This window comes from Eulemur rufifrons, chromosome 5 (assembly GCF_041146395.1).
Source record: "Eulemur rufifrons isolate Redbay chromosome 5, OSU_ERuf_1, whole genome shotgun sequence".
Lineage (NCBI taxonomy): Eukaryota > Metazoa > Chordata > Mammalia > Primates > Lemuridae > Eulemur > Eulemur rufifrons.
Window position 1 is genome coordinate 1,542,325 of NC_090987.1, and position 22,336 is coordinate 1,564,660.

Genomic DNA, 22,336 nt, shown 5'->3' on the forward strand with positions numbered 1-22,336 from the left:
CTCCTTGACCCCAACTGTCCAGCTGCTCCCCGAGCTGATCCCTGCCCAGGCCCTGCAGTGGGCCCTTCCTCCTGCCAGAAGCACCCTCACACCCCCAAGTCCTCACAAGGCCCAGACTGTCACCTCATCCAGATATCACCTCCTCAAGGGCCTTCCTGATGACCTCAGCCTGCTCTGTCTTCTTTGTATCATTGCACCATAGAAAATGATACATTGTGTCCGTCTCCTATGGCTGCTGAAACAAATTGCCACACGTCGGGTGGCTTAAAACAACGGAATTTATTCTTTCACAGTTGTAGAGGCCAGAAATCCTAAATCAAGGTGTCTTTGGGGCTGTGCACACTCTGAAGGCTCTAGGGGAGAATCTGTCTGTGTCTCTGACCTTCTGGTGGTGCGGGGGTCCTTGGTGCTCCGTGGCTTGTAGATGCGTCACTCCAGTCTCCACCTCAACCACATTTGCTCCTTGCACCTGTGTCTCCGTGCCCAGACCTCCCTCTTCTTACGAGAATACCAGTCACTGGGTTAGGGCCCACTCTATTCCAGCATGACCTTCTTCTAGGAGGGCTCACAGGACTGAGTGTGCTCAATACAATAATTGATGGATGGATGAGTGAGTGGGTGGATGGATAGATTAGTAGATGGGTGGATGGATGCATGGATGGACAGATGGATGGATGAGTGGATGGATGGGTGAGTGGGTGGATGGATAGATTAGTAGATGAATGCATGGATGAACAGATGGATGGATGAGTGGATGGATGGGTGAGGGGGTGGATGGATGGATGAGTGGGAAGATGGATGGATGAGTGGGAAGATGGATTAGTAGATGGGTGGATGGATTAGTAGATGGGTGGATGGATTGGTAGGTGGGTGGATGGATTAGTAGATGGGTGGATGAATTGGTAGATGGGTGGATAAATGGATGGATAGATGGATGGATAGATGGATGGATGGGTGAGTGGGAAGATGGATTAGTAGATGGGTGGATGGATTGGTAGATGGGTGGATAAATGGATGGATAGATGGATGGATAGATGGATGGATAGATGGATGGATGAGTGGATGGATGGGTGAGTGGGAAGATGGATGGGTGAGTGGGTGGATGGATTAGTAGATGGGTGGATAAACGGATGGATAGATGGATGGTATGACAGGAAAGTGTGAGGGAATCCACATTTTCTGTAGATAAGTCATAGAATTTGGAGAGGAAACTAACTAAATGATGTTCATTTAAACCTAACTTCCTGTAACTTGAGAGCAAATGGGTTTGTTGCCATTTGTGAGAGAAATGTATTTTTCGTAAAAAGCTGTGCGATGGTGGCATACGACATGAAATACCCATTCCCACTTCAAACGTTCTGATTGTTGCTGCTTACAGAGGAGAAGCCAAATCCAAATGTCCTGAATAAGCAATTCTCCAGTGCGAGAGGCCCCTTGTGGAATCTGGGAAGGAAAGAATTCTAAATGCCCCATTTCTTTAAGGCATGAATTGTAAAAAGATGTGGGAAGTTCCATTTCTCCCAAGAACACTAAAAACACCTTTTGTCAGAGGAATGCTCCCAGCGTGCTCAGCTTGCGCACCGGCGGCCTTCCAGGTACCAAATGTCCCTAGAGGAACCTGCACTCTGGGCTCTCCAAGTGCAGCCATGCGGCACCTGGGGGGACTCTGATGCGCCCGCCGCCGGCTCGGCCACCTGCCCAGGAAACCCTGGTGCATTTCATCCAGGTGCCAAACTCTGAGCGACCCAGGTAATCCCAGGGCTGTGGCAGGATGCCAGTCCAGGTCGGTCTCTGCGCAGGGCAGTCCGAGGCTGCCGTGTGGCTCGGTGGGCACGGCACACGCTCTGGGCACTGTATGGGGGACAGCTAGTTCAAGACCCCTGGAAGAAAGCGGCTTTGTCCCCGGTCTGCTCGCACAGGCCCGTATTCATATCTCATTGTTGTTTGCAGGAGAGGCAGATGCGAACCAGAACAATGGGACCTCCTCTAGGGACACAGCGGTGACAGACTCCAAGAGCACAGCGGACCCAAAGAATGCCTGGCAGGACGCCCACCCAGCTGACCCGGGGAGCCGCCCCCACTTGGTCCGCCTCTTTTCCCGAGATGCCCCGGGGAGGGAGGACAACACCTTCAAAGACAGGCCCTCCGAGTCTGACGAGCTCCAGACCATCCAAGAAGACAGTGCAGCTGTATCCGAGGGCCTGGATGTGATGGCGTCACAGAAGAGACCCTCCCAGAGGCACGGGTCCAAGTACCTGGCCACAGCGAGTACCGTGGACCATGCCCGGCTTGGCTTCCTCCCGCGGCACAGAGACACGGGCATTCTTGACTCCATCGGGCGCTTCTTTGGCGGTGACAGGGGTGCGCCCAAGCGGGGCTCTGGCAAGGTGAGCTCGGAGGAGTGAAGGAGCTTTAGTCTAGACAGAAAAAGGACAGGACAATTTAGCAGGGGAACTAAGCCATTAGAGGAAGAACTCACGCGTAGCCGCTTAGTGTCTGGGGGGTTGGTCCTTGCTGGGAAGGGCACAGAGGCCCCGGGCCGGGGCCTGCCTTGCTGCTTAGGGTATTTCTGTTAAATGCACCCTCTCTGTCCTCCTCACAAGGGATTGTGATGGGGTGTGGCTCGGGAATGCAAGGAAATTCTGAATTCTGGCTCTGGGTGTGCCCTGCGTATGGGCAGCGCAGCAAGAGTGCCACATGCTTGTGCCGTGTGCTTGGGGGCTTTACAGCTGGTTTTGCCTTTGGCCCGTACGTTTGGCTTCAACACTGGGTTACGCTCATTTTTTTCCTGGAGTCGCTGCTGCTGGCTTCACACTGCTCTGCAACAATCATGCGATTGAGGTCGAGGAGGACTTTAGAACAAGCTCCCAAATTTAAATCTGCCTCGAGCAAACTTTCTCTTTTGTCTGAGTTGTTTAGTGGAAGGGGTAGAGGGATGAACAAGTGCTGATGAATCAAAACTTTATTATTTTGTGATTCCATTAATTTGAATGTAGAATCTTGGAAGTTTCATTGTTTAAAAGCAAATGTTCTGTGGATAAAAATGTATCACAGGAAAACAATGCTGTCCAGTCTCTAGGGGGCTTCTGGCGCTGACTGCGAGTGGGTCGTCTGTGCCTGCTGTTCCTTTAAGAGCTGCCCCCCAAGTTGTTCGGATGGCAAAGGGGAGCCATGGCACAGGGCTTGGCAGAGTGTTGGGTAATTGGGTAATTTTGGAGAGAGAGAAGTTTTTCCCAAAAAGCCCCTGGTGTACTGGGTGTTCTCACAAAGCCCTGTGAGCTGCGGCTTTTCTGCTGCCGTGTCCTGAGCTGCCTCTGTATCTTGGGGAAGGTGAGAGGCTTTGGAAGGACATGTGGGACCGAGACCCTCATCGTGTGAATGGACCACCGTAAAAACCACGGGCACCTTGGAGCTGTGGTCTCCAACTGCACTTCTTAAAATTATTGCTCATGAATCTGTTGAAGCTGAACACAAATGTCAGGTTTACCGTTCCCACGGGCATGAAAGCACACTGGGATTTCAGGCAGTCATACATTGCTCCGTGTGGAGGCGTCAGGCTGTGACACCTTCACGACTTACTTGTGAACAACACTTGCTGTATCTTAAGTGCTTACTGAATTCACATTCTGGTCGGTCCCTTCGGTGTCTGCATTGGTAGACGTTTGCCTTCACTCCTTGGCAATACTCCGTCACCCCAGATGTCGGCCGTCGGACCTGTTTCGAACTCGCATTTCGCTTGGTAGCGCCTTTTCAAGCTGTTGGACCACACCAGGTGTCTGTGGGTTCCGGCACCTGGCAAGGTCTTGCTGTTACGCTGAGGTCCCCATGCACGCAGAGGGGTCAGTGTTGAAAACTTAGACTATCCTGCTTCATCCAAGGAGCGGGAAAAGTGGATTTAAATTGTGCAGAGAAGATGAAATAGCTGGATAGCATATATTACAAAACAAGCTTCATTTCCGTGATAATGGTTCAAGTTGAAATATAATGGTGAAAGCATTTATATCAATCATTGTGGCTTTATCTCAAAGTGGATGTATAAACCCACAGATGTTTTTCTTCCTTTATGTGAGATTACAACATTTATTGTTTTAAATCTCTTCTATGCTTCGATATTTTCAAAGGAAAGATCCTAGTCTCAGAAGTAGTCTCTTGGCAAAATAATGTTGCCAGGTTGTCAGGGATTTAGAAAAATCAAAGCACTTTAACAGGATTTTAAAAAATAAAAACAATTTTTAAATAATTGTTTTAAAAATTTTGAAGTATCAGTCCTTTTCACTACCAAGTGTTAAATACAAAATATTTTTAAATACAGCTTGGCCCTTTGATGCCAAAACAGACAATTAGAGTTTGCATGTATAATCACGGAGCAGCTTCATACAAACACGGGCTATTGGTGCGTTGCCGCGCAGTATCCTTGCTGAGGGTGTGCAACAGGTTGTTCAACTCCACTCTTTTATTGTGGAGTCCTCTAAACACTGGAGATGCAAACTTCACCTGCCCTGCACCCAGCTACAAACCCACGCTAGCCCTAGAAGTCTGGAGTATTGGTACAGACTGCTGTGGAGTGATTTTTTTATTTTTGCTTTTGTGTTTACTTTGGTTTTGCTCTGTTTATAAATCAGGAGAGCCCTTCTTTCTCTATGCTAGAGAGCTCCTCAGGGTAGACTTAAGAGAATGATCACTGTCCCATGGCGCGGGCAGCCCGCCCGGCCGTCCCGTGGGAAAGCGATCGATCGTTCTGCTTCTCTGTCTAGATCGGGTCCTGTGTTTCTCGGCAGAATCCTGCCAGCCTCTGAATGAGCCCTCCACCCCCCAAGACCCTGTGAAAGGGGCTGTTTGTCCTGGCTGCTCTCCTCGGGGCCCTGGGGGCACGTGCTGCCCGCACCAGGCGGTGGGGCCGCTGCCCACCCCCGGCCCAGGGAATGCACCAGTGACACCCACCTTCTGTGTGGCTGGGAGCTGACATTCAAGGAAAGTGCACTAAAAATGCCTTGAGGAGGCATATTCTTTTGAGAGCCATAAATGAAAAGTGCATTCACAGAGAACATGCTCCTTTATTGTGGGAGGAAAGAAAGGAGCGTGTTGTCTCTAAGGAACAGGTTTCCCAGCTCCCCAGAGTGCGGGTCTGGGGCCCGCGGGGCGGAGCTGGGGCTCAGGTGCCTCAGCCTCACCTGCCCGGGCTCAGTCCCCAGACTCAGTCCTGTGTCAGTGCTGACACCTGAGGCCTGGAAACACTGGCTTTGGAAGTTGCTCCTCCTCCTTATCTAGAGGAAGTCAGGTTGGGCCCAGTACAAGCTGGACGCAGGGACTCGGGGCGATCCCCAAGTAGGAGTGCAGTGAGGACACACCCATCTCCTGTTTCTCCATGTCGTATGCTTCCAAAGAAGTTTGTTTTTTTTTTTTTAATCTAGGTTCTATACTGGTGATTTCCCCTATTTTTCTCTATTTGTTTTACATTAAAAGCTCCATTTATAACCTGCTAATGTCGGCATTGCGTTATTCAACATTCAGTATTACTTCTGAGCCACTCATTCTGACTGTTCAGGGTAAGAGCTGTTTCTTTCATTTAATGCCATGGGGTATAACAGTCTTGTAAATTAATCCAAATGTTCTGTTGCCTGATTTTTTTTCCATTGCATTTTAATTACATTAAACACATTGTAGTTCTACGGGAACTTAATTCTTCATTGTTAACACGATATCCCAATTCTGTGGCAATGTTCTGTCATCCCACGGGGAGCGCACCGTTTGGGGCCACGTGGAGGGCACAGGAGAGAGCGTCCCCGGGGGTGCTGGGGGGGTGCGGCCCGCAGTCCCTCACCCGGGCTGGGGCGCCCACAGGGCCACACTGAGGCTGTTCAGAGCCCGTGTGGTCGCGGGTTCGGCCATTCACTGCATCCGTTTGACGAGAGGTTTGGCCAGAGGTCCGGCTGGAGACAGTCCAGTGGGGCGGGTGCACTTATTTCTGCACCAAACAAGTATTTTTTGAGATTCCTTCTGGGAACTCCTGACCGGTTAGTGACCAGAGGCTTCTGTGGCTCCATCCCCAGCCCCCTCCTGTGCCCCTCTGTGGCCTCAGTGCCGCGGCCATCCTTGGGTGTCTGAGTAGACGGTGGTTACGTCAGAACGCTGTGCCTGCATCAGCTGCGACTTTGCCGCGTCCTCTGTACAAGTGATACGTTGTAAATTATGTGAATGTATTTAACCATAATTGCCTCTGGTGGTTGTGTTACAATTTGATTTTGTTATGAACTTTGCTTTATATATACTTCTGCCCTTTCATGCATTCATTAAACAGTTTAACAGACTGAGGATGGTGTGCTAATTAATTGCACATGAACTTTTTTGAGTTGTCTTGTGTGGTTGTCCTGCCTGAGCAAGTGTGCTGTGTCACTGGCGTTTTTGTGCCTTGTGACACAGCCAGCAGGTAAGTCTGGGCGCCTGGGCGCCTGCCACTTCTGCACGAGAAGGTCACGCTTCCTCCCTCATCTGCTTTGACCCACAAGGACGTTTCGTTCTTTTCTCTCCATTGACAGTCGGATATCCGGGTCTTTCTACTCTGACCGTTCTTGTTCTGCTTGACGTTGCTCATGTTTCTCCCAAAGCGTCGCGTGTCGGGGGAGGGGCTGAGCCGCCCCCGCGGCCCTTGGTGCCGTCTTGGACACGCCACGAACACGTGCTGAATGGACCAGCACACGGACGGCCGCCCTCCCTCCCCTCCACGCCCCCGGTGAGGACATGCACCAGGTGTCACGGGAGCCTCGGGAAACGGAAAGGAGAGGGCTGGACCGTCCTGAGGAGCAGGGCGGGTGTGTGGGACTGGGGCAAAGTCGGGGCCGTTGATGATAAACTGTGATAGACTCTGGCGTGTCCCGCCCGTCACCTGACGCATGTCCCACCGGTGGGCCCTCCTAACGCATCTCCCATAAACTCATGTCCATTCAAGGCATTTATTCCCTCATCACTGATTTTCCCTTTGGAAAAAAAATTAGCCATTTGGTAACAGGTGATTCCAATTGGCCGATGGAGCAGTTGGCTGACGTCCCACGGGCTGTGTCGTCAGGGGAATGACACGCCACGCAGCGCACGTGGACGTCACCGTGGCATTGCTTAGTGTCCAGGAACTGTGGACATCCCCCACCAAACTGGTTAAAATGACATCTCAGAGAGTTCCCATCAGGCCTGTCACCACGCTCTTGATGCTCTGAAATCACCCTACTTCATAAAAAATAGTGAAAAGGAAAAGAGCTGAAGAAAGATGAACTCTGAGGGAGCCCACGGAAGAGGCTCTGCACGCGGGTTCTCAGGAGAGGCCACCCCTGCCCGTCCTCCCTTGCTGGGCTGCAGCCCTGGTGGCTGAGGTGCTCGTTGTCCCGGTTCTTCTACTGAAGACGTTTTACTTTTCTGGTCAGACACGAGGTGTAGAACCTCGCTCTGCAAACCCCACAGGTGGAAACAAGGCTCGTGCCCTCTCCTGACCCTGGGAGACCAGGGGTACCGGTGGCATCTCCTGCAGGCCACCCACGGGACACCTGTGTCCACCCAGCCACCCCCCACCACCCGGTGGACAGGTGTGTTGGGAGGGGCGTAACACCAGCCCCCAGGGTGTGGCGATGTCTCGGTGGTGGCCCCTTCAGGAAGAAGAGACACTGCGTTAAATAGGTGAAGAATCAGTAGAAAGTCCTTCTTTGTCTGGGGACCAACGTCCGCAGCATGGACTTGCCCATGGGCCACCAGCTGAGGGTCACTCCTTCTGGAGACGGCCCAGTCTTCCCAGGACAGTCACCACCCAGGCTCGTCCACCAAGACCTGCTCTAGGATCAATACTCGATTTTCTCCCTCTTTTAAGAACGCAGTGCCATGAATTAACGTCACCAGTAATTCTTGCTGGTGTAGAAATGGCCTCTCTCATGCGGGAGGATCAGTGACGAGGTGAACAGGTCGGCACACACTCACCGAGGAGCCGCCCCGGGACCCCGGGGAGTTCACTTCCGTAACACGCCCAGAAGCGCGCTAACACGCGTCATGCCAAAACACGCACACCCGGCTGTTAACCTGCTGAGAAAGAATCCATTAACCTGCAGCTAATGCAAGGCCTCTCCTGAAACCTATTACGTCAATTCTGTAGCTTGACAACTGCAGGTCTCTCTCTCTGTCTCTCTCTCCCCTCCCGCCTCCACCCCCTGCTTCTTCCTTCTCGGATTCGTGGGATGTCGGAACCAGGCACTTCCTGCAGACCATTGACCTTGGTCCTGCGATCATAGTCTTCCAACCACCTTGTTCAAGTTCGTTGCTCCAGCAAATACGCTCGTGTAGCTAAGAGAATACGGAGAATGCACTCAGTCGGGAGCAGGTGCTGTTTAGCCAGGTTTATAGCAATGGAGTTACGGAGACTACTTAGCTCCTGTCAAGGAACATTAAGTTCCTGCTTACGTCAAATCCTGAAACGTCACCGATAACCAGGATGAATGGCAGCACGAAAATGTGGCTGCAAGTGGCCACAGTGGCTTTGAGCACTGCTGCTCCTAAAGCCATTTCCTCATCCTCTACAGAAACCTGGAAAGGGCCCAGCTCGGTTACATTAAGCCCCACAGAGCAGGAAAGATTTCTGCTTGTAAATGCAATGCAAAAGCTCACGCTTGCTATGGAAGAAAAGATAATAAAACTGAGTATCAAATGTATCCATTCCATCACAGACATCAAAAGCGATTTTCGCTCACTCTGCCCCCGACTGGGACACGCCCTCTTACCTGCTGTCTCAGAGACCCGACGTGCCTGGCACTGCCACAGCCCTGAGCACATGTGGTCCCGCAGTCGGGCGCGGGGCCCCCTCATAGACTCTGCAGGAAAGGATTTTTCCCTAAATCTTCCCTTCTGTTCCTCTTTCCTGTGTGCGTGTCTTGCCCCCCACTCCTGTCCCCTTTGCTGCGCTGGTCCCTGCACCACCTGCCTGCACAGCCCGGCTGGGGTCGCCCTCTACCGTCATCCCGCTCACTCCTCCCTCCCGGGGTCTGCCGGGGCTCTGGAGGAGATTTGCTGGAGGCCGTGGGGCTCTGCGGCCGCTGCACTCACACCACGCGCTCTGTGTCCCTCGGCAGGTACCTTGGCTAAAGCAGAGCCGGAGCCCTCTGGCCTCTTATGCCCACGGCCGGCCTGGGCTGTGCAACATGTACAAGGTAAGACGCGCGGACGCCCCCGCCGGGCCGTGAGTGACCCGGGCTCACCTGGGCTCTCAGCTCCCTGCGGGGCCTCCAGATGTTTGCCCTCCCCCCGGGCAGGCAGGGCCCCCCGGAGCTCGGGGCTACGGTGCCTTCACAAGGGGCAAAGCCAGTGAGGCGGGAAGACGCCCGGGAGAAGGCGGCAAGCCCAGGTGGCGTGGGGGCCCCACCCTGGAGTCCGTGGTGGGGGACCCTGGCCGGGGTGCGATGTCTGGTCAGGAGGACGGACCACCCCCGAGGGGTCACGGCGTGGTAACAGGTCTGCGTCCTTTGCGGAGGCCGAGGTGCAGCCCCTGGTGGCTCCACAGGCCCAGCAGGCAGCGGGCGGACGCTGGTCCGGGAGGGTTGGCCTGACCACGGCCACTTGCACATCTGCGGTGGAAACAGCGCCGAGCAGACACCTGGCACTCGCTCAGCGTCAGCCGAACTAAGCTCCGAAACGAGCGCCCCGGGGAAGTCTGGTCCCTCGGGCCAGTCCTCACCGAGCTCGGCCGAGCTGCCTGCAGGTGCAGGGTGACAGCAAGGACCTGGAGCCGGAGGAAAGGGGGGAAGGTCCCATCCTGAAACCTCCGTGAGGAGCCCTGCTGCTCACCCGCACCGGGGGCGCCGCACAAGCCCGTCCACTGGTCACGTTCCAGACCAACGCAGTCACTGCTGTCCCTTGGCACCTGGCTTTATCACCTGGGAACGTGCAAAAGATGGAAAACTCGTGCTGGTACCCAAGACATGCTCGGCCGGGAACCCAGGGTGGGGCAGGGTATGCCAGAAGGGTCCTCGTGGAACCTTCCTCCCCTGGGGCACCCAGGCCAGCGGCCCACTGAGCCAGAGGGGAGGCGGGAGGAGCCCTGCAGCCGGCAAGGCCTAGGAGCCCCCAGGAGAGAAGCGTCCAGCGTGACTGTGGAGGCTGCACAGTGGCGGGTGGCCGTGTGCTGACTGTCACACCGGTGCCCTCGTGTGCCAGGCTGTGCCCTCACGGGCAGGAGAGGACCAGGAGGAATGTGGGGCATCCCACTGGTCTCCCGGGTGGCCAGTTCAGGGCAGAGGCTGGAAGTGCAGGGGGGCAAGCCCAGGCCTGAGTGCCCGAGGGCCAGGGGAGCCCCTGCAGCAGGCGGGCACCTGGGCCGTGATGGGTGGGCTGCAGTGTCCTTGATGGATTTCTTATCAAGCCACAGGGGAGGCAGGACTCTCCCTCCTGGGCGATCTCGGGGGTGCTGGCCCGGATGCCTGGCCCGGGAGCTTGTGTTTGACTTGAACCGTGACGCAGTGGGCAGCAGCTCTTGATTCTCAGCTTCTGAGGGTCCCTGTCCCTGTGGGCTGCTCACAGGCCAGGGCGGCCACCTGGGCTTCCCAGGACGGGGACAGGGCTGCGCCTACCTGCTGCTTCCCGGGCGGAGCAGCCGTGCTGGGCGCTGAGGGTGGCAACTCCACAGCAGGGGGTGCAATTGGGGAGCAGAGTATGGACCTGGTGCCCAAGTGGAGACCTTCGCCTGGGACGACGTGGACACCCCCCCGGACCGGGCTTCCCCCTGAGTGGGGCGAGCTGCTGCGACAGAGCACAGGCCCCCCGCGTTCGGACACGAGCAAGGAACTGTCAGCAGAATATTTGATTTTTCTCTTTCAAAAACTTATTTAACAGAGAAAAACCAGCCCTTCTGTTCTCCACAGCTTCATCCCAGACAGATTTTTGCACAGACACCTAAAAATGTGGCCAAAAATAAATACTCTGCAAAAAGCCATCTCTGCGTGGCTGCCACAGCCTTGCTCTCCAGGCCATTGAAAAAGAGGCGAGTTTCCAACGTGAGGCTCTTTGCACCTGTCACGTGTGCGTTCCTGAGTCCCCTCTGGTCTAAGCAGGATTTGGATCCATTTGCACAAGCACACGGGAAGAATTAAAACAGAGAGAGGGAATGGATGGTTGTGTGTGTGTGTGTGTGTGTGCATGTGCATGCGTGTGTGTGCGCGCGTGTGGTGTTCGTTCCTATGCGGACCAGAAGGTGGGGCCAGGAGCAAAGTTGACCACGACACAATGTTTGAGAACCTGAAAGCGCGTTGGAAAAGCAAGAACTCCAAGGGGAAGGAAGGAGCAGCCCACACGTGGACGGGCCACCCCTGTGGGAGCAGAGGAGCGTTTCCCTGACCCCCTCCCCGGCACGGCAGGGTCTCTGGGTCCCAGCACCCGGCCTAGCACCCGCAGACGCTGCATGGAACCACCGAACAGCTTGAGCCGGGACCCAGGGACAGACGAACACGAAGGGACACTCTGCTGCTGGTTTCCACTGAGACTGCCCCTGCTTCCTCCCAAGTCTGTCCGCCGCATGCTCGCAGACCCGCCCGTGGCTCCTGGCCTGCCCTCGAGGACGCTGTCCACACCTGGCCATCGTGGGCACCCTCAGGTTTGCTGAAGGACCCCTCCCTGCTCCTGAATCCACCGGCTGTCACCACAGCACGTTGGGGTGTAGGAGTCAGAACGTGTCGTGTCATGGAAAAGCTCGGCAGCAAGAACCAGACGTACGTGCTTTAGGTCAATTCGGCCACGTGGGTGATGTGACCTCAGCCCGGCGTTCACCTGCTCTGAGCTCCGACTCCTCACCTGGGAAACTGCAACAGGAAGTTGTCATCTGTCCTGCTGACCACATGGGGCTTCTGTGCTAATCCTGTGGGAACACAGGTGTTGTCACAGCCCTGCTCGACGTCACCTTGCTGGGTGGGGAAGGTGCGCGGCGGGTGAGGGGCAGCGCTTGCCCTAAAGCACCCCGGTGGCTCCGGCCTCTCTGCCCTGGCCAGCTGTGGCCCCGGACCTGTCACGTTTCTGCTTTTGGGCCTCAGTTTCCTCAACTGTAAAATGCAAGTGTCAGGTTAGTGATTGCAGACGTTCCTTTGAAGACTGAAGTCTCTCGAGTCTTCTGTCTTCTCCCACGCCTTCAGGGGACAACACGGCTCTCACCACCCAGCAGGTTTGGGAGGTGGCGTGGGGCACACGCAGCCTGTCCCATCTTGCTCTGGTCATAAGGGCAATGAAACCTCTGGTCTCCCAGGTGTCACCTATGCAGGAAGGTTGCGTGTAGACTTTCCTCGGACTTCTTCAGGTTTGATGAATTGAATTTCCTCATCGTTTCCCCAAAATGCCTCTGCCCAGATTACAGTGACTGATGGCTGATGATTTGATGAGCCCATTGCCGTCTGGAGCACATCCGGTTCCCTGCAGAGCGTGCTGGCGTTGAGGGGCCTCCAGCTGCCGGGGGACCCCGTCCGTCCCACGACCTGCCCACGGCCTTGGCTGCTGGGAAGCTCGTTGCTGCTTTGCTTTTCCCTCCAAAGACGTCGAGACGGACCCCACGCTCGGGGCTGTGAGCACGCCCACCTTCTCTGCAAGTGGACATCGAGACTCCACAGCCAAGGAAACGCTCTCTGGGTACCTGTGTCTGGTGTATGCTTCTGTTTTGAGGTTAGCCTGATATCTATGCTTAAAAGAGTCTTCTGCACACTTCAGACACATTGGGGTCTTTACTTGTGGGTGCTTGGGAGCAGAGGGGAGAGAAGTCGGAGTGGTTAAGTCCAGCATCAAACCCGTCTCCGCGTTACTGGACAGGGACAGCGGTGAGGCCTCAGCCCCGTGTGCCGAGCGTCATTCTTTGACCATCGCGCCAGTTGCCTGCACCAGGAACACATCTCTGGGCCGCCCTGCAGGAGACCGTCCAGGTCCTCTTGCCAGGAGCTGTCCTGGGGAGACGAACAAGGGTGCCCTCCCGGGCCCAGCGCAGGCTACACCCAGCTCTGGCCGAGACAGAGATGCAGGTGGACAATAGACAACCATTGCTGCCCCTCCCTCACCAGCGGGGCCATTCGTCCACCTCCCCGGGGCCATCCGCTCGCCAGGGCGGGACAGCTGGGAACTGGCCTCACAGCGCTTCCCGCCGAGGCTAAATCCCAGGTCAGGAGGGGACATCCGGAAAGAGTTTGCTGAACTCGCAGAAGCCCCTGACGCCCGACCTGCCATGTGTCTCTGTGCCGGGCCAGGCCCTTGGGCGCGTCCCACACAGGGGATCTCTGTCCCCGTTCCAGAGGAAGCAAAATCACAGAAAACACAGGGAACCGGAAGGCCCAACCTCCGAAGCTTCCAGCTTCGCCATTTGCTGAAGTAGAAATTCTCGAACTTGAAAACCTGCCCCGCAGTGGGGGGCACCTTGGCAATCCCGCCCCCAGCGGGACACCAGGAGCGATGCCAGTGAACTCTCAACCTGTCACCAGCTGTCCTCTCACCCGGCACCTGGGAAGAAACCTGCTATGGGAACAGTGGCTGGCAGCCCGAGGTCTCCGTCTAAGTGACAGGTTTGTCTGTGACTTGCTCCAGTGACAGAGCCCACGAGGACATCGCGGGGCTTTCGACAAGGAAAGGGAAAGCCCACGGCCTTCGCTTAACTGACTCGAGTCAGTGACTCGGGAACAGATGTGCTCTCAGCCTCGGCAATGGGCAAAAACACAGGAAAACTGCACATCTCGTCCAGACAGAGAATTCTCTCCAGATTGCAAAATCTAAAATGCCCTGATTTTACCAGAAAAAAATCTAACGCTCTCTCCTGTGGCATATTAGAAGCTGTTTGACCAGAAACGGCAGAGAATTTCCTCTGAAATGTATGTATCCAAACAATACTGGAATTGGAGAGAGAACCACGGTGTGCTGTGAATTCTTGGAGCTGCCAGAGTGCTGGGGGCTCAGGGACGTGGGGAGGGAGGAAGACTTAACTCACAACCGACAGACGTGTCGTTTGTCACCGTGCACGTGTGCTGGTCGGTAACGTCTGTGTTACTGGCGCCTCTCAGCCACCGGGCCAGCGCCATGGGACACGCAGACACCACAGCCCGGACGCTCAGATGACGTGTGGCTGCTTCCCACCGGGTCTAAGCAGGAAACGGTGCGTCTGCTTCACAGCCAACTGCGTTCTATGACTCGTGATAGAAAGGACACAACAGTGGAGACGCATGTCTGGTTTTATCATCACTTTCCCAAGAAGAGACTCATTTTCTTGATTTTAAACCTTACTCTGCTTTTTCCTATCACAGCAGTTCAGCAGTTCAGAAAAACGACGACACCGACCTCCGATATCTGGGTTTTTGAGGGTGCCACAGAATCAAAGATGTCTCAGGGGGACAGAAGTGAAATGCAAAGTCATTCACTCCCAGGACCACTAGTGAAACCCTCCAAATGAGCAGCAAGTGCCCGAATGCCACTGTGGGGACACAGGCAAAAACCTGCAATGTTCCACCTGAAAACTAGAGGAATAAGTATCAGGAATACGGTGTCCGTTGGTTTCCGGTTGCGTAGGTGAAATAGAAAGGTCCAGACAATACGATCTGTGAGCACGACATTGGGAGGGGGACGAGGGGGCCTCTCGTTCTAATCCTGCCGAAACGCATCCTCTGAAATGACCAGGAGACCCGAAAACGCTCATCTAGTCACTGGCCCTGCCTGTGTTTACTGATGTAACTAGCAACTAGTTTTCTAGAAGAGCAGAAATGAACACTTCCCCAGTTCCCTAGACATTAACTGACACATCTGGGCATTAATTGACTTTGTCAACAGATATTAATTTCTTTTTCCCATATATGAGCACATTAGTATACCAAAGCTCGTATCTTCATGTAAGGTAAGTCTACAAACTTTTATAATAAATACATCAACAAAATACAATTTTTAACACCTGTTCTTCCCCCTCCCTCTGGTCGTCTGAGCAGCAGGTGAATTTGCTCACCGCTGCCTGCCCAGGTGCGCGCCCTGAGCAGCCCCGGCGGGCGCGGCAGCCCCAGGCCGGGGCATTCGGAGACCGGCCGGGCCGATCCCGGAGCTGTGAGGCGCGGCGGCCGCGCGAGGGCAGCACTGAGCCGCGCGTGCGTGCACAGGCGGGGAGGTGGGCCAGGGCCGCCTGCTCCGTGTTTAAACCGAGCATGATCACTCCCCCTGCAGTCCTTTGGGGACACGGGGATGCGCGAGCATTCCCAGAACCTGGATGACTTGCTTAAGAAAATGCCAGTAGGAAAACTGTCCTGGATGCTACGGTCCGGGCAGGTCACAGCTGGTTCGACGGGGACGATTGTCTGATGCGCGGTTCTCCGCAAGCGAAGACCAGGGTTTGCTGAAGTCCACGGCCACGTGCTGAGGGCCACAGTGAGTGCCCCGCTGTGTCTCTGGTAAAGGCGCTTAGTGGGGGGTCGAGGTGGAAAAGCCTGGCGCGGGGGCCCCTAGGCGGGTGACCTCCGGGGCAAGGCTCACTCGGGTGACTGAAGGGGCAGCCAGAGAGCTGCTCCGTGCTCTCCCCCAGGTGGGGAAGGTGGAGCAGGTGTCATCCACACTCAGTTATTTAGGCCGGGCGTGGTGGCTCACACCTGTAATCCTAGCACTTCGGGAGCCCGAGGTGGGAGGATCGCTCGAGGTCAGGAGTTCGAGTCCAGCCTGAGCAAGAGCGAGACACTCCCCCCCTCAGCCCTCCAACCCTCTACTAAAAATAGAAAGAAATTATCTGGACAACTAAAAATATATAGAAAAAATTAGCCGGGCATGGTGGTGCATGCCTGTAGTCTCAGCTACTCGGGAGGCTGAGGCAGGAGGATCGCTTGAGCCCAGGAGTTGGAGGTTGCTGTGAGCTGGGCTGACGCCACGACACTCTAGCCCGGGCAACAGAGTGAGATTCTGTCTCAAAAAAAATAAATAAATAAACAAAATAAAAAAATAAAAAAACACCCAGTTATTTGAATGACCAATGTCCCCAAAACCAGTACACAATAAAATAGATTAAAAGTGGAAAAACAAAATGTACTTTCTGTTAAAACACATGATCTGAAAAGAGGCCAGGTCATCTGTGATGATGTTTAAAAGACGTGTTTATGTTGCGCAGTGTCATCACGGGCTCTCTACCGTGGACGGGGGCAGTGGGCCAGGTCTGAGAGGTGGGGGGTGAGACCACAGAGGGGGTCCTCTGAGGGGCTTGTCGCCTGCATCTACTGTTAACTGCTATGTAACTGCTAGCAGTGATTAGTCTCCTCTGGGGAAATCTTCCAGTTCCCTTCCTTCGTCCTCACGTAGCTGCTGATTTATTATTCACCCAAAAGAGACAAGCAGCCCCGAGCCGGCGTGGCGGGGGGGCCCAGAGCAGCCAGCCGGGAACAGGCAGGGCCACAGCCGGGCGTGGAGTCGCCGGAACCGGTTACCGGCACTGTGACGGTTGATTCGGGGAGAGTTTAAAGTCCTCTCTCAGACAAGGCATAAAGGAAGAGCTGGAACTCTTTTCCCCCCAACCGCAAAGCCCCAGGGCCAGTGACACTGGTATTGCTCAAGACACAGCACCTGCTTCTGAGCCGGACGCACCCATCAATTTGCCTCCTTTAATCAAATCCGAACTCAGCGACGGTGCAGGCCGGCGCCCCTCTCCATAAACAGCCCCCGCACTCAGCGCAGCGGGTCCCTACGAGTCCGATGACCGCGGGTCTTCAGATGCCCCCGGGGAAACTAATCCCCTCGCCCCAAGTGCAAGCCCAGAGCGCCCGGCTCCCCTGGACCTCACAGCAGCCGGAAACGGAGCGTAGGGGCGCCCTCTGCTGGTGATCAGGAAAAAAGTAAACTAATAATTTTTCAAAAATAGTGCAATGAAACAGGCTAATGGAAAAAAAGCAATTTATTTTAAAGATAAATAAAATGGTCAGCCTTGGTCTTCCGCTCATGGTTTTGAAACCTTTTCAGCATAATGTTGTCTTAGTTGGCAACAAAAAGTTTGTTGTTGTTTTGTGTTTGTTGTTTTGTTCATCAGGATACAAACCTGTATTGATGTGGACAGAGGTCTCTGACACTATTGAGTAAAAAGAGAAAAGTCAGGTTAACTGTGAGTCTGTCTAGTACGATCCCTTTATTGGCACTTACATGGTCTATCTGTGTTTATGCACAAAGCCAGGTCTAAAAATGTGGTCATCAAAGTATAAACAAAGGTCATCTTTAAGTAGAAGTTCTCCCACAAATTGTCTTATTTTATTGAATGTCCTTATATGAATATCTACTCTTTTCCTACACAACAGAAAATTTTGATTTTAAAAATTAGACTATTGGTCCAATCTTCACTTGTTCAAACTCCTCAGCTCCAAACAAGCCAGCCAAATGCTCTGCTGAGATGTCCCGGCCCATCTGCAGACCGGCCGTGCTGGGCTCTGGGCTCTGGGCTCCTCTCAGGGTTCCGATTCCTCTGCACCAGGCCCTGTGTGCACGCCCTGTTTCACGGTGTGACTGACCTGCTAATTCTTCCTTTGCCTTTTAATTGTCTACAAGGAAAAGGAGGTAGCTGGGACTGGAGAGGTGTAGACAAAGGGACATAAATCTCAGCAAATAGCTGCAAAATGTTAACAATCTTGGATTTTTCTTAAACCTTAGTAAGTACAAAGTACTTCGTGAGAGAATTGCTGAACACGTGTCCTAAACATTAACTAGCTACACGACACAATCCTTCCTCCCCTAGAGAGCCCAGGTTCGGCTGGCCACCTTCAAGGGGACCTTGCCCATCACGAGTGTTCTAGGGCAGAGGCTCAGAACTCCTGATGGGACAGGCTCTCTGGGGTCTCTGCAGGGAAGGTCCCCTGCGTTGGTCTGTGAGGTGGGGGAGGTTCACCTCCGTCCCCAGGAGCCACCCCCAGGCTTCTGTCCTCCCGTGGCAGCCTCCACTGTGTCTTCCAGGCCTGGCACCCTCTCCCAATTCCTCCCACCTGGGAACAGGTAACCTGGTCCACAGTGAGGTGCGAGGGAATGACAAGGACCCTCTCCCCATGAATTATAAAATACGCCCCCCCAAAAAACACTACTTTTAAAATATACCAACTCACATGGTAGATTTATCACATCACCTGTGCCTCGTGGAAACCGTGGACCCCGAACATGCCTAGAACCGGACGGAGCGTGGTTTGTGGCTATTGTGAGCAAGGTGTGGTGGGCTGGCCGTGGACGGGGGCCGGCAGGAGAGGACCACCTGCTTAGATCAAAGGTAGAAACAGCTGGCTTCTCCCGGCCTCCCGGCCCTGCCTGCCGGCCACGAAGATGCGAAGATGCGTTGCAGGTGTCTGAGGAGCCACGTGCTGGGAGGACTCACTTCTCCAGCTGCAGCCCCTGAAGCTGTTACTGCTCGTTTCATAAGTGCGCCCTGGCCGTAGGGTGGCAGCAACGCCACAGTGCTGTGCGCGGCAGGCGCCCGGAGGGTTCTCCTCCAGGCAGTCCCGCTTCAGGCTGCTGAGGACAGGAGAGCCGGGACGCTGGGCACCGCTTCTGCCAGAGTCATCGAGGGCTCCGGAGAGTCGTGGCCGGATCAGATCGGCGTCGCTGGGGGAGTTGGGTCCCTTGAAAGGTGCCTCATCTGTAGCCAGAGGCGGCTGAATGGATAACAGGGTGTGGCGGACGCATCCAGTGGAACGTCGTCAGCCTGCAAAGGATGGAAATTCCGACACAGGTGACAGCGTGGATGGCCCTTGGGGACATTGTGGTAAGTGAAAAAAGCCGGTTACGAAAGGACACCTGCTGTGTGATTCCACTTACGGAGGTCCCCAGCAGTCACATTCACAGACAGGAGACTGCTGGGGCCAGGCGCTGGGGCGGGGACAGGGCGCGAGTGTTTAGCAGGGACAGTTTGCATTTTACAAGACGGAAAGAGTCAGGGACATGGCGGTGGTGATGGCCGTGCACCCCCTGGGCGTGCTCAGCACCACTGAACTGCACGTTGAAAAATGGCTAAAATGGTAAATTCTGTGTTATGTACGTCTCACCACAATAAATTTTTTTTTTTTTTTTTTTTTTAAATCGGCTCAGATCCGGCACCCTCCAGACCCGGCACCCCCGGGTCAGGGCGTCACCCACGGTAGCCCAGCCGTCCTGTGCTCACCGCAAAAGCTCTCGGGGACACGCAAATAAACTAAAACCCAGAAAACACCTGAGACATAAACCTCACCAGATAATTAGCTTCCATTCTTTGGCTACTATTGGCACGTGGCCTCTTAGTAACATATCACAGCTGAAATTGCTGAGTCTCGGTTCAGTCTCGGCGTTTACGGTGCGGCCCTGAAGGCCGCGCCAAGAGCCACTCCCGCCCGCGGCCGCGGGGCGTCTGGCTCCCCGAAAGCTCCTCTCCAGGGCGGCGGGGAAGGGGCTGCTTGCGGCTGTTCCCTGCCCACCTTGCGTTTGCTGAGCTGCTCTGCCTGAGTCGGCCGCCGAAAGCCTTGGGGGTCACGCGGGAGATTTTCGTCTTCCTCCAAAATACTAACATCTAACTGGAGAGGCAAGAAGCTTCTGGAAAACTAAAAAGGACAATCCAATGCCAGATGAGGTATCGCAGCCAAAAGATGCCATATTTTTTTTTTTTTTTTTTTTAAATAGAGATGTTTGCAAGGAGAGGACGTTCCAGGCAAAGGTAATCGTGCAGGCAAGAGCCCGAGTGCGCGCAGGTGCGCGCGCTTAGGGAGAGGGCCGGAGAGCGCGGGCTGGAGAGGATGTTCCCGTGCCTCCATCTGCCGGCTACTTAGTGACAGACGTGTTAAAGGACCTTATTCTATTTTACTTTATTTCTTAAATGAACAGAGTAAAACAGACTTGGTTTTGGTGCACAGGTCTATAGATTGTAACGCGGGTGTAGGATCGTGTGGCTCTTGCCGCAGTCAGAACACGTCACCCTGAAAACGCGCCCCTGGCTCCCCGGAGGGGTCACGCCGCACCCTCCCCCGTCCTGCCACCCGGGCTCAGGCTTCCTCTCTGCACTGAGTCTTTCCCAGGACGCGCTGTGAGCGAGACGGGGCAGGGCGAAATCTCTGGAACGCTGCTCTGCGCAGCTCGGCGCCTTGGAGATGCCTCTGTGCTGCGCGCGTGTGAAGCCTGTTCCTTGTCACCGCGGCGTGGTGCTTCACGGTGTGGACACCCCACCGCTGCTCCCTTCATCCACCGAGAACATCGGGCCGTTGGCAGTCGTCGGTGACAACGCACTGAGCTGCCACGAACATTCCCGCGCAGGCTGCTGTGTGAGCACAAGTTTCCACTGAAGTTTAAATTACTTTTCCCTCGAAAGATTGATGACCAACGTATTCATTACAAAAACCATTTTCAAAAATACGTCGTGTCTCCTGTATCATTCAAAGCAGGAAATGAAATTACGGGGTCATGTGGTGAGTATGTTATTAACGTTGTGAGAAGCTGCCAGATTGTTTTCCAGAGTGACGGGCTGCGTTCCCATAGCGACGCGTGAGCCGCTGCTCCTCCCAGCCAGCACCCGGCGCTGTCGGTATTTTCTGCTTCAGCCGTTCGGCAGGTGGCGGGGTGTCGCCGCGTGGTTTTGATTTGCCTCTTGCTCATGCCCAGTGGTGGTGACTATCTTTCCATTGCTCCTTCCTCTCCTCGACATCCTCTTTGGGGAAGTGTTTGTGTTTTGTCCGTTTTTTTTTTTTAGCCAGGTTGTTTTCTCCCCTTAGAGTTTTGAGAGACTTTTACATATTCTGGTTTCAAGTCCTTTGCCGGATAAGTGATTTGCAAATATTTTCCCCCAGTCTGTAGTTTGTCTTTTCATTCTCTTAAAAGAGTCTCTTGAAGAACAAAACTTTAAACTTTTTTGCAGGTTTATCCCTGTTTGTTTTTCTGACACTATTATGTATGGCACTGTTTTTAAATTTTTGTTTTTTAACTGTTTATTGCCCATATGTAGATATGTGATTGACTAAATGTCCTTTCAGCAATAGGTCATTACAACTATTATATAACAAGATAGTTATAACTGTATGACTATCTCAAATTACCTGTGCAACTAACAATTTATAGCTAAAAAGCCCAAGTCAAAGGCCTGGTTCAGTCACTATAACCAAAAAAAATGTATGATTCCATGATAATTGTTCTGTTGACTTAAGATCTATGCAATGTGTTAGGTTCTGTATTAAAAATTATCTACGCAGCCCACATGTTAATTCAACAAAAAAATTTATGTTTGTTGCACACTCAGCTCTGTGCTGAGGGCCATAGATAAACCAGCCGCCTCCTTCATGAAGGTCCTGAGCCCTGATTTCCCAGCTCTGAGAGCTCAGATGGAACCTACCACCACCATGTGTGCCTTAAAAGATTTAAATTACCATTTCCTCAAAAGTTTAGTGACCAATATATTTATTATAAAAATCACTTACAAAAATATATTTTTCTTTTCTCATTCAAAGCACGTGTGAATAATTCACGTGTGAAACATCATTATCTGCATAATGCTTCGTTAAATCTCTCACAACATAAGTTTTAATGATATGAGCTGTGCATACTGTGACTAAGCATTAATTTCTTTAAAAACATCTAGTAACATTTAGGGCATTTTTCTAGTTTAATTGCAGGATGAGTAATTTAAAGGAAAATGATGGTTCTGTAACTGGAAATCCAATACACAGAAGGTAGGAAAATGTACGCAAACACCAAGGGAAAAGTAGCTTGGACAGAATTTTGATCTTTTTCAGTTATTTCAGGCCATTAGGATGGGATCTAATAAATAACTTCACCCAGCAGACAGACGACACACTTAAAGATATCTGTCTTAAAGTAAGCAACACAAACATTTTCTTGGCTGATCTAATTTTTTTAGTTCTTAATTTTACACTCGCTCCCTGCTGGAGGAGCCGTGTGAGGCTGGTTAGGGGTGCAGGACACCATGGGCCACTGCACAGGCCGCTGCACGGGCCGCTGCACGCGGGGCGCCAAGGGCCGGAGGGGAGGTCACAGGAGGAGCATCAGAGGAGTGCGCAGCGTCTGGAAAGCTTCCCAGAGAGAGGAAGTTGGAACCAGGAGAGTTAGGGGGCTGAGCAACGACTGCAACCTCCTGCCCCTTCCCCGGCTGCTTCCACATGCTCAGGTTCAAAGGCCACAGCAGCTGCCTCTGAGGAGACGGAGCGTGATCACGTCACTCTTCCACGCGTGGGACGGTGTGGCCGTCGGTCAGCAGACAGGCACCCGGGAGCCGCGTCGGGGACTTGAGGGCGTCAGGGCCGTCCGAGGAGAGGAGGGAGAGAGCGCGGACCACGCTCCGCCTAGAACAGGTCACGGTCCCGTCGGAAGTGAGAGGATGGCCAACACACAAGAGGCACAAGAC

General features: G+C 53.7%; 1 protein-coding gene across 9 annotated transcripts in view; it reads left to right on the forward strand.

The window, feature by feature from the left end:
- The window catches only part of MBP (myelin basic protein), a 102,792-nt gene that overhangs the window by 65,020 nt on the left and 15,436 nt on the right, over positions 1-22,336 (forward strand). For 7 of the 9 annotated variants that reach the window (XR_011233587.1, XM_069468333.1, XM_069468332.1 and 4 more), the window contains exons 4-5: positions 1,951-2,387; positions 9,099-9,176. Coding sequence is in view for 8 of the 9 variants with exons in the window: in XM_069468333.1 (XP_069324434.1) it covers positions 1,951-2,387; positions 9,099-9,176 (515 nt within the window). In the remaining variant the exon portion in view is untranslated. The remainder of the gene's footprint in view (positions 1-1,950; positions 2,388-9,098; positions 9,177-22,336) is intronic. The other 2 variants (XM_069468339.1, XM_069468337.1) reach the window with 1 other exon arrangement.